This window comes from Oxyura jamaicensis, chromosome 15, assembly GCF_011077185.1.
Source record: "Oxyura jamaicensis isolate SHBP4307 breed ruddy duck chromosome 15, BPBGC_Ojam_1.0, whole genome shotgun sequence".
Lineage (NCBI taxonomy): Eukaryota > Metazoa > Chordata > Aves > Anseriformes > Anatidae > Oxyura > Oxyura jamaicensis.
The window spans coordinates 10,073,093-10,085,809 of record NC_048907.1 but is presented as its reverse complement, the minus strand read 5'-3'; the positions used below and the strand labels follow the sequence as shown (position 1 = coordinate 10,085,809).

The following is a 12,717-nucleotide window of genomic DNA, read 5'->3' as shown; positions in this document are numbered from 1 at the left end:
TTATTCCAGTTCATACATGCGTCACTTGTATACACAAGCACTGTATTCTCTGTGTGCTCACAGACCATCCAAAAAAGATGCCTTTGTAATTGTTAAATACTTTAACACTGTTTACTTTGTAAATAATGTTAGTGTGAGTTACCCAACACCTTTTCTTCTGCATGTTCCTCAGCAGTTGCATACTCTAAATGTTCTGATTTTGATGGCAAAAGCCTGTTAACAAGACTTGTTACTGTATATGTGTGGACTGTTAAATATGATTTTACTTTGTTAGAATGAAAGTTTTGGTTCAAATCCCAAAAGACATAATAAGGAATGTCTGTTAAAATGAGAAAGAGGTGTCAGGAGACTGGAGAAACTTAATGGGTTGACTCAGACAACTTTCAGACTTTTGTAGGGTGGAGTTCAGATCTCACTGTGAAATGAAAATGAACTTGCTGGTGTCATTCTTGTCTCTGTAAATGCAAATGGTAAAAGTAGTGTAAGACAGCACAATTAGCAGTTGGCAGAGAACTGGCAGTGGAGCTATATTGAAGGTCAAGACTCTACTGACAGAGGAAGTAGGAAGTAAAATGCAAATAAGACCGTTGGAGAAAAACCTCCTATGTATATTCTTTTATTTTAAAAAAATAGCATAATGATGTCTAGTCTTTTCCATCTTGTTTTCCTCCTTGTCGTTCTTAATTAAATATGAATATATTGTAGACAAGGTATCTTGCAGACAATTGTGAGGGCTGTTAAGGTTCTAATAAAATGGACAGTTTACACTCAAATAAGTATGGCACTTGCAGATTTTCAGAGATTCTGGTCACCAAATGGTTCTAATGTTTTGAACATAGCTGAGTTTAAAATAATCACTTATCTAATGAGCTAATAATAGTATCCCAAGAAAAATATTGCAAATGACAGTTTGGTAAGCAACTGGACTTCTCTTGAACTCCCATGCCTGTGTGTTTAATACTTACTAAATGAAGCTTAGAGAGTTCACAGAGTGCAAGTAGTCCGTGCTCCTGATTACCTGACAGATCCTGCACACTTGGCTGTGAGGCATCTACCAGCCAGCATAATTTCACAGAGATTGTGTTTGCATCATTTAGCCAGTATTTGGTGCTGGGATCTAATTGTAACATCTCCAGTTGTGTGATGTAGTTTTACATTTCATTTAGCTTTGTGGCACCTCTGATCAACGAGATCAGGTAGATTTCCCATAAGTTTAAGAATGTGCTTTACTCTGTAGCTCTTCTTAGAGTTCTGTAAAAGGCAGAAATTTCACGTGTATTTCAAACTACCAAAGCCCTTCTGGCTTCTCATTCTCTCCACAGTGCAGCTGGAGGAAAGTGTGGCTAGGCAGCAGTGTAGAAACATGGCAAACACAGCGATGCTCTCCCAGGCTCCCAAGATGCAAAACTTTTGGTCCATTAGTTTGTGTAATGTTAATGCGATCACAAGAACTTATATCAGGAAAGTTTTGGAGTAAAGCATTGGGTTTCAGTGATTTGTACCTTTTTCATTTGAGTCTCACATTTTATTTGTAATATAAATTCCTGTTTTGATTTCACCTGGTAGCTAGAAGCAATTTTAGTGTTTCCTTGACTCACCACTTCTCAGTGAAAAGATGAATTTTTGAAAGCTGAAAAGTCCATAGAGATTTAATGGTCTTTAGAGGCTTATTGGGAGAGTAAACAGTTTGACTTCTGTAATAACATGGGAAGTATATGACTAGAACAGGGCTTCTCAGATGTTTCAACTGGTATTAGTGAAGACTATTCAGGGTTACCCTTTAAACTTCTTTAAACTGCCAGAAATGTTTCTGTTGGAGCCTTATATAGATTCTTTTATAGACTTAGGACAAAAGGGATGTCCTTTGTTTCTTTCTGCTTTAACTGAAATTTACTATTTAAAAACAAAACACTTTCTCTACACTGAATACCTGAAAAGTGCATTAAGCCTGGATATATTTTTGTTTTGTTATGTTTACTTACTTAGCCCTTGTCATCAGCTCATGAGCCAGAACAGACTTACTCAAAAAACACCCCACCATTTGGTTTCAGTCATCTGACAGTCATCCCATGTTCAGCAACAGGTGTCAGGTTTATGGTTGCAACACCCCAACGCTCAGATGATCACCCACTCCATTACTAAGCCCAGGACTGCTCAGCTTCGGGGTGGGTTTGAGCACAATCAGTACAACATGACTGAAGGTTACATGTCATATGTACACAGACAGCAACTGTGTGCTCAGCTCACCTAGATTTGGAAGCATTTCACAAACGTTAAATGCCCAGCTGGTAGGGGTGTCACTGACTGTCCACTTCCACAGCTCCTCCAGCTGAACAGTTCTGTTTGTAAGCAGCACTGAACCTTATTATTTTAATTATTATTATTTTTTTTTAATGCAGCAGTGTGATGTGTCCTTCTTCAGTCTCTTGTTAAACTGTCATAAAAGTAACTAAGACCTAGCTGGCGTGTGAAGGACAGCTGGCTACTGGTACTCAGTAGCTAACCTTGGGATGGGAGGAAGGTGGAAATGTGGATTAAGGCATATAAAAATTGAGATACCATGCTAGGAAAAGAGTGAGGAAGTAGAGTTTTAGCTTAGCTTAGCTGGCAGAACTGCATTGCCAAAGCAGTTAGATATATTGTCCTGTAGGTCTGATACCAATTTAGAGGGCCCAACTAATTTTCTACAGCCATCAACTTTGTGTTTCATAAGACTACTGGGAGAAATCTTATTGTGCTGCAGCAGCTTATTTCGTTTCTTTAACAAAATAACCACCCATAGAGGCAGTATTCAGAGCAATAAGCTGAGTCATGGTCATTCTTCGTAATGATTAATTATTTGAAAATGAATTTTACATTTGTGATGTATCTCTTTTCCTGCTGTTCATAACAACTAAGTGGTTGAACATGGTGAGTAATTCTGTCTAGCTCATGGTAGTGCAAGTGGAACAGCTGCTCTGTATTTTCAGTGTTCCAAATAATAGAAGAAAATTTGCATGTAGGAAAAACAGGTTTAATATCCTGAACCCTTTGTATGAAAAAAGGAAAACTATATGCAGGGCATTACATTTTTAAAGCAGCACAGGCATTTTCTGCTACTGTTGCTTGCATCGTGTTGGAATAATAAATTGGTTTGAGTGTGCTTCTGTCTGTTTTTGAATGCAAGAAGGCACAAAGGAGGCATCTAATATCTGTAAAAGTCCAAGGTAAAGCACCATGGGTAGGTGGACATTCCATTTCGGTTGGTGTAAAGCAAAGCACTTTCTTTCCCCCCTCCTCTAAACCTTCAGTAGCACAGAGACAGCACTGTGGACAAACTTGGTCAGTTCCGCAATGAGATTTCCTAGCAAGGAAAGCTCCTAAAATGCGGCCAGTTTTAGAACCTCTTTTCTTGCGGGATTGAAGTTTGGCAAAAGGGCAAGAGCAAGACCTTTTTATCCAGCAATATACTCCTTTCAGATTGCAGCCCCTCGGAAAATCCAGCCTCTGATATGTGGGTTAAAAGTGCTGTGTCCTCTTATCTGAAAGGAGCGAAGTACTTACTGGATGAGCTAAGGCTTTCATATTTGCAAAATGATTCAAGAATCTCACTTGGAAAGCTCTATAGAAGTGTCAGATGTTATTATGTACCTCGTTGTTCCAAATGACAAGAAGAAAATTACAGAAAGTAAGCCATCATTTTTGTGAATCAGAGCCCTCCCACTTCCTTACCACTGCTTAGCAATTTTTATGCCAGAAAAAGGAAGGATTTATTTAAAATCACAACTGTCATGAATGATTATTCCCAGCCCACACCTGGCTTTTGGAATGTTACATTTCTGAAGCTTTAGGCGCATCTCGGCTCTTTGCAAGAAAGTTGTACAACTTCTGTAAATTCACCGAAAAAAATACTTATTGGGGAAAAAAAGCCTTTAGAAGGAAGAAAGACTACCAAACCTGTTTTTAGTTCAAAATGCAATCTGAAAGTGTGTGGGTTTTTTTCATAGTTGCTAATGTGTGATTGCTTCAGGTGTCAGTTGGTATCTATTCACCTTTTCACTATCAGCACGAGTTGCAGATATGAGGCTGAATCATGCTTCAGCATGCAATCACAGTGCAGGATACACGCTGCTGTTAGAAGAAGGGTGGTCTGTTGCGGTAGCTAATCCCAAATCCACTTCCAGCTTTATGCAAACAAGGGACCCACATGGACAGAGTTATCAATCCTCATCCATTCTGCACTCCCAGCCCCAGTCCAGCAAGCAGAACCTGTATGGTATGTGTCTGCTCCCATGCAAAGTCCCTTTGATTTTAGTAAAGAAGCCCCCAGAATATTTAACAGCACTTCTTGTAATAGCATCTCAAAAATGTTTCAGGTCCAGTGGGCACACAGTTCCACTGTGACAGAAAATAATCTTATCTGGGAGTAAACCGAGAGGAAGGTGAGTGACAGGCAGTGGTGCCGCTGAGAATCAAACACCCAGACACTATTTTTGTTTTCCAGAGGCTTTTTCCACAAGCTGGTAAGTCAGCTTCAGGGTGAGTTTTTTGCATCATCGTGACTCCATATATAGTCAGTGGTGATCCGTGCTCTCTCTCAGAGGAAGATTTGGGGAATAAAGGAGGAGCCTCCTCTCTGTACAGAATACGCAGGGAATGTAACATGAGAGGGCTCAGGCTAGACAGTGCGGTCATTCCACCACCTCTCGTGTCTGCCTGCATCCACTCTGCATTCAGGCAGAGAGGAAGATGGCACTTCCACACCTCCCAACAGCATTGAGAATAAATGCAGTAAAAGCTGTTAGATACTTCAGAGTGCCTCATAATTATTAGTAGTAAGCTTGGAGCCTGGGAGCTGTTTTCTCAAGTTTACACTGAGCTCTTCGGTAGAAAGCAAAATGCAGGAGTCTAAAGTTCCTGTTCCAGACCCCAGTGGCTGAGCATTAGGCACTGTGCTGCCATGCCAGCAGACTAACGAGGAATTTGTACTTAAGCTTCAGAGAGAAAGCGATTCTGGTGTTCAGTAATTAAAAATATATATGCTTTTAACTCGCCATCTTCTAGCTTGCTGTGTCTGGGTCAGCTTCAAGCAGATACTTGAAGCTTGGAATGATTCCAGAGGTTAGCAGGAGTTTGACAAACAGCACGTTCTGGCTATTTTTAATTTAAAGGGAACACTTTTTTGTTGTCGTTCTTTAAAAATAAATAAATGAAAATCTTCCCTGTATTGCTGGCTCCCTGTCGGTGCTGTGTCTCCACCTCGCCTCGCCAGCCCATGCTGCCAGGCCTCCGCAGGCACTTCAGCTATGTCCTTTCCAGGACGTCTGGCCTTTCGGGCAGATGCTGCACAGGCCATTCTCTGCTTTTGCCTGCAGCTCTCGGGCAGACAGAATTAGCCTTGGAAACAGCTGTATGGCAGACAGGGAGGGAGGGACTGGATCTAATGCTGTAACTACCTACTAAAATGTTAGCACTTACTTCCAAGAGTACTGGAGTGAACCAAAGTTAGCCATCATATACACGAGATTAATTCTGACCCTCAGTGTATGAGCTGAAGCAAAATCATACTAAAATATCACTTCCAAAGCCTAAAGATCATGGCTCATTGCTCCTGATTGCAAGTGCTCGGGTCTGGTTGCTTGTTGTGCCAGAGTCTGTCACTCGCTGTTTTTCTCTTGTCTTTTGAATTATTTTTCTTACAGCAAAGGCTGCAGGGGTGAGTCCACCCTCTTTGAACAGCTTGACAAGTCTGTAATTCGAGCATCTGCTGAAAGCCTGCAAAAGGTTTGGCCACTTGCTGCTGCGTACCATCTCAATTGGCCGTGCTTATGTTTGCGTGTTATCTGAAAATTTCTAGGCAACAAACAGTCCTCTGGGTTAGGACTGATAGTGAGTGCATCTGCTTTGCAAATAACGAGGAGTTCCTCCAAAAGATCTTTGAAGCAATATTACATATTTCTCAAAGGGAAATGTGACTGCAGCTGGTTACTGAGGTGCATGAGCTCTGTCTGGGGTGGAGGAGAGGAGTGCAGGGCCCAAAGCAACGAGGGTGGGAAGGGAGTACGTCTTCCAGTCCATGTCCAACTGCCTCGAAAGGGAAGGCCGAAATTGTGAAAGGCGACCAGGGAGAGAGAAATAGCACACAGAGCGTGGTGCTGCTGACGGGGGCCTGCAGGCTCTGCAGGTGTGTTTCTGGTTTCAGGCAGCACCTGGAGCCCCACTACATTCCGATCCCGACTTGTTTATTTACAGCCTACCAAAACGTGGCTTTTCTGAACAAGGCAGGTAACAGGCGCTACACAAGGAAACCTCTCAGAGCAAACAGGAACACACAAGGAGATTCATTAGCAAATAAAATTTTTGGCTTCTGGTAAGACATTTTGTAATAGGTTGAAGACTTTGGATTTGGCTAGAGTAGCTGGTATTTGGATTTGTATTCAAGGCAATGGAGCAGACTGCAGCTGTACCATATCCCTTTCACCCACTAGTGGAAGAGGTTGTCATACAGAATCAAGCTGATGTGATTTAGCTGATCTTAAAATATTTAATAGCCAAAGATTTGCTGAAGTAATCACTCCTCCTTTACTCCTGATTACAGAAAACCCCTACAGGGTTTGTCTCCTTTTGCTGCCTCTTGTCAAGTTGCAGAGCAGGCAACATGCAACTTTATTAATAAGTCTTTTGAACATGATTAATTGGGTTTGTAAGTGGGTCAGTTTCTTCCAAAATTTCTCGCTTACTTAGTTCCTCTCGCACTTGCAACTGTCCACCTGCAATTCTTTGTTTTCATGCTATTCTCTGAAACTCTTTTCTCATTTGACGCACACTTGTGATTTTCTGCATACAGTTTTCAGCAGGAGCCAGTTTTACTCTTCTCAGCTTTATTTGCAGCTTGCCTGTGCAGCTATATCATCAAATTGCTTTTCTGTATTACATATGCAAATAGCTGGTGAGCACTGCAGATCCTTTACTGACCTCCTGCTTTGCAAGTGATACAGTTACTCTAGAGGATTCTCCAGCCAGTTCTGCAGATGGACCAGTCGTGCTTCCTGTCTGGATAGTTTTGTTTGTTTTATTTTTAATACTATCCTAAGGTGAAATATTTTTCATGGTTTGTCAAACAAGATTATGGATTTGACTGTAAAACTATGACTCATTTCAGCCTTCATTTTTCTTATTAAGAATGATCCTGGAGGAAAGTGCAAATGAAAATGTCAGATCTGTCATAAATAATGTAAAAATGACAGCCAGGAAGAGAGGTCTCACAGACCCTCCTTCTATCCACAGACAGAAAAGAAGTCAGTCTTGGAGAGCTGGGTCTGTGACTGGTGTAAAGTTTTATCATCCTTTTGACTTCATTGTATTTAAGTGTTTACATCATCCAGATGTCTAGTCCAAAATAGCTAAGCTTTGTTTTTTCACTTTGGAGGAATATATGTTGTCATTCTTCATTGGTTGGCCAGGAATAAGGTTTTGAGCTTATAGTCCCTATTCTTTGTGGATTCTGTGAACATATTTCATCTCCTTGATATTTTATTTTTGGAAGCAATGCTGTATCCAGAGTGCAATTAAACTAGTAATTCTTTGTTCTGTGTTTTGTCAGGAAGCCACTTTTAAAGATTTAATGTCTCAAAAAAGAAAAATTGTGGTGGACCAGCAGTAAAAAATTAAATCCTTGACAGTTCTTTGGCACACGATATATAATGCTGTTGATAAACAGTCTCATCTGTTGCAGTTGATAGTAGTGTGGGGGCACAGAATTGTATTGACGGTTACAAACATCTGATTTCAAGGGCATGCTCAGATACAAGCCTAGTGGTAGGGATGAGGTAAGAATACGTTATATATGTAGCAATCAGAAGTCCCAGAAACCTTGAATTTGATGTCAGTGTCTGCTATAGAATGCAGTGGGAAACTAATGAAAGCAATCATTTCTATCATCTTTTCTTCTTTCAGGTGGAGAATCTTACTGGGGAAAACCTTTTAAAGATGAATTCAAGCCCAACTTGTCCCATACAGGACGTGGTGTTCTTAGTATGGCCAATTCAGGACCTAACACAAACAAATCACAGTTGTAAGTAGTCGCTTGCTCTTTGTATTTTATTGTTTCCCTCTAGACATTGTGTCTTGCTCCGTTAAGAAAATAAATGACATTTTATGAGCTACTCTTTAAAGCTCAGTCAAGTGAAATATTCTGTCAAGTGCTGCATATTGAAATCAGGGTTGCTACAGCTGCTGTTACCCAATCTAAGAGCACCACGAGGCATGTCGAGAAGACTCGTAGGTTTATTATATCGTTAATTTATCTTTTCTATTTTATGGTTTGTAGTTTCCATTTTTTCTCATGTAACCCCACTCTTATCCCTGTGAAATCATTGTACCTCTCCACTCTGTTTAAATTTAGTCCTATATTGAACTTTTATTGAGGACTTAATGAAATAAAATACATACCATACTCCTTAGAAACATTGCTTCTTTTTAGTAGCCTGCTTTTAAATATATAAGAACAGTTCTGATTTCTACAAACGTATAGAATACAAGCATGACAGAGTGCAAAATCTGAGATAGAAAATTACTTGGTTTTCAGTGTGCAAAGCAGAATAAGGACTAAAATGTGGAAAAAAATGAATGATGTGAGGAAGGAGAAAGAACAACAGATTAAATTTAAAATATCAAAGTTGTAATGACCTACTTTATGTCTAACAAATACGGATGTTTGCCAGCAGACTTCTGAAAATGCTCTGTGTCACTTTGAGCCAACTATGTCTTGGCTGTTCGCTAGGTACTGTGAAGAAAAAAGTTGTACCTTTATTGGAAACCCCAGAAGACTGTGTGTGTGTGTACAATGCTGTGTGTTGGGACTGGGTAGCAAGGGAGGGGATTCTTGGTGTTGGTCTTCGTGATGCTTTGTATTATTATGGCTGATAAGCTATCAAATAGTGTGGTTAAATTTAATTAAACACAAGTGCTTGTCTTGGGGTGCTTAATAGGCTTACTCACGTGCTTAAGGCTAAGCACGTGTCGGGCAGTGTGCAGGATTGAGTTGCCGTAGAGCTTATTTTGGGTTTGAATGTTACTGCCAGCACTCAGGTGCTAAATTAAGGAAGAGTAGAGGCTTTAAAAAAAGGGGGGTGGGGGAGGAATTCAAGAAACAAGTCACAGACAGTTCATGAGTGATGTGCCATATTGAGTCACATCATCTGCTGCTGAAAATGCTTCCCTAAAATTTGCAAATGAAATATGAAATTCCTTTATACGTGAAGTCCTTGAGAGACTCCAGCTGCCCGTATTTTTAAAACTTCCTAGGCAGTGTTTAGAGACTTTGGGCAACTGTTGGGACATTAAGAACTGGTGCTCTCCCCATAGGTGGTGGTCACTGCAGTGCTGAGTGAGCTGGCTTCCCTGTGTAAAGAGATGCTCAAGTAATGCTCAGGACTTCTCTCCCTGGATGACCCTGAGTTATATTTATTCCATTGTCCTTAATTTTCTTTTGACTGCGGTGATGGTTGAGGAGCTTTCTCAGAATATTTGCCTCTGCTCAGAATTTTTTTTGAGTTCCTGTCTATATCTATTACTATATGCTATCTTAAGTGACCACCTGATAATCTGCATATTTGGATATCTAAGAATAAAGTGGTGCAAAGAACCCATGCACAAGGCTAAGTTGTAATGTATGCCCTGTGTGGGAGTGTGCATTTACAGCGTCTCAAAGCTTTCCTAGGGCAAGCTACGTTTTAATAGATTGCCTAGTAGATTGCAGCCCCTCCTATTTGCAATCATATAACTTCCTGAGGCAGTGGCTTATATGGAAAAGTGCTTTTGGAATGTTTATATATTTTTAGCCGTCTCTAGTGTAACAGATGGAGACAGGGAGGAGAGCCAGTACTGCGTGTCCAGCCAACGTGGGCCGTCGTGGTCTGTAGACCACAGAGTGGAAACCTCTGTCTCATAGGCTTCTAGTCCCGGTCTTCCAAAGAAGCATTAAGCTTTAGAGAAAAGCTTTAGTAGTAAAGATTACTTTGGATTTTTTATTTCAGTTTCTGTGTTTAAGTTTAAAAATAACACACACACACATAACTAAAAATCCAAGTTGCACAGGTTTTCATTGCTTCTGACACTTTCAAGTGTTGCCATGTTTGTACCAAAACAGAAATTTCCTCTGTCTAGAGGAGAGATGGATCATAGATGGTTCAATTTAATGGAAAAAAGATAATAAATGCAAATAGTAGATATCCAAAAAGATAAAAGTTTACACTGCCAGAGGGTTGTTGTGTTGTATAACTGCATTTGCAGTATACAAGCTCCCAGTCATGCACAAGAAATGTCCTCCTCAAGCAAGAACCATGTATCACTGTCCTGCAGTGAGCTTTCCAAAGCCTGCCTGGCCAAGGAGGCAGATGCTCTGATTATTTTTGGACATGGTGCAAGCCACCATGTTTGGAGTACTGTTTGGGGATGTTAGTAAGGCATAAAAATGAGAAGTCCAAACTCCACAAATCCAAGACAAAACCCACAAAACAGAGAAGTTAAAGGGTGTTTGGCCAGCTGGACTCCAGAAAAGAGAGAAACCTGTCCCTTTGCAGAGGGCTGTTACATACATTTTCTGGTTTTAAGCATAGCTTGCTATTGCTGAGTTTCAATGAGATAATATGCTAACCCTTCTGTCTTTATTCCTTCCAGCTTTATCACATTCCGCTCTTGTGCATATCTGGACAAGAAGCATACAGTGTTTGGAAGGTATGTGAAACATATTGTGAGAAGCAGTATAGCACATGTACTCTCCAGTGTGTCTAAAATCTAGAGAGAAGAAGCTGCTGATTTTTGAAATGGAGCTGGAGCAACGTCCTAGCTCATAATCCAGTTCTCTTAGTAATGAGTAGATGGTCAACATCTCTTCAGTGCCAGTCATCAGATTCTGCTGTGTTTTTTTGGGGGGGTTGTTTTGGTTTTTGGTTTTAGTTTTGTTCTTTAACTCTCCATATTGCCTTATTTCCCTTTGTTGGGTGGTTGTCCAGGGAGTCAGGAACAAAGTAATCATCATCCGGTAACCAACCGTGTTAGTATTTGTGCACGCTAATTGCCGGGACACAAGAGATTACCTCTTCAGCATTGCTTTCATCCTCTTAGGAGCTGTCAACCAGCAAATTAGTCATGACAGGGCTGCTCTTCATCATGGTATAGAACATAGTGCTTCTGCATACGTTACATCTTCTGACTCTTTTTATTCTTTTTCATTCTATTCTTCCTTTATTTCTGACAATTATTATTGATATAAAATCTATGTCCGTGCGTGTTTATGTACATGTATACACATATAAGATATTGCCAATGCAAGACAGCAAGGGAGGAGCTTCATTCTTTCTGAAGATGTCTTTTCCAGTCAAGCCATCACATGATAAAGATGAAGGTATTTATTACAGAATGTATTACAAAATATTTATATTGTAGAGAGATAATTGTACTTGTTTGTTCCTTGCTTCCTTTGGTACAGATACATGGTATATACTAGGTCACACACAGCTATTCTAACAAATGCCTTGCTGCAAAAGGCAGAAAGGGGCATTTTCCTAGCCTGCTTCACTGGTAGTTCCTGAGAATTTTAGTCTTTTTAAAAATGAAGATTTGGGTTTTATTCTTTTCCTAGTTTTCTCTGTTTGAAAGGCAGCAATTGAAAATAAATACATGCGTTGATTACTTTGGATATTATACATTATTACTGTATAATGAAAGTGATATATTTAATCCATCCTTGCCTGCAAGTCCTTGAGACAGAAACTGGCTTCGGTTTAAACAATTATATTAGTACCATTAGTTCTGATACTGATTCTGCAGTAATTGCACCCTTTGAAATATATTACTTTATCCTTTTTCAGGTATATCCTAGGAAAATTAATTTTTTTTTGTCATTTGGTAAAAACAGATAAATAAAGCAAATTCCTAATACTGAAAGCTGAGAGCAAGTATATTTGTGGAGGAATTACATTACCTGTATCTTAAGACTATTTCACTTAAGCTACAATGTGAGTCCTCCTTGCAAAAATCCCATTAAATCTTTTATGGTCTTGCTGTTAACCTGAGCTTGCCACCTTATCAGGCAGTATTTGGGTTAGGACAGCTCAGCTGAAAATTTGACTGTTCTTCAATTTTGGATTGAAGAAGTAACCCGACTTCCATAAGCATACTGTGTAGTCCTCCGGTGTCTTTACTGTGCTCTCTCTGTGTGCTCCAGTTTTACCATAATTCACCCCAAAAGAATTTGGAGAGTGGCTGAGCTTACTGCAGTGCAGGGAACGTGCTCCAAGAAGCCTTTGCAGCAAGCATAACATCTTGAGTACCTTGTGAGCAAAATAGCTTAAAATGTTTCATGCTGTACATTGTACATTAGAGAGGAATTACTTCAGTATGGGTAACTGGGCAAATATATAGCAAAGACTCTCTTCATTGCTATCTGTGCTTGCTGCTATAGAAATCTGAATTTGGTTGCCAGAGTAAGGAAGTAATGCTGCTTTCAGAGCATGGCAAATTTCCTCTGTATTTCAGCTAAGAATAACCTTTACAATAAAATGTTGATTTAGAGTCGTGTTTGGCTGCTTGCATACCAACTGAGTGGCATCTTCATCTGAATACCGGGCAGGTGAATTTTACTCTGGACTCTCTTGCACAATGTAGAGGACAATTAATTCAAAGAATGTCAGAGATGCCGGGATAGATGCATTCCATTCTCCCCATACATATCTA

The 12,717-nt window shown here is 40.0% G+C and overlaps 1 protein-coding gene across 1 annotated transcript in view; it reads left to right on the top strand.

Annotated features, from left to right (window-relative positions):
• Positions 1-12,717, top strand: part of PPIL2 (peptidylprolyl isomerase like 2) — a 155,211-nt gene that overhangs the window by 131,015 nt on the left and 11,479 nt on the right. Inside the window, exons 17-18 of the mRNA XM_035340909.1 lie at positions 7,936-8,053; positions 10,660-10,716. Of these exons, the coding sequence (XP_035196800.1) occupies positions 7,936-8,053; positions 10,660-10,716 (175 nt within the window). The remainder of the gene's footprint in view (positions 1-7,935; positions 8,054-10,659; positions 10,717-12,717) is intronic.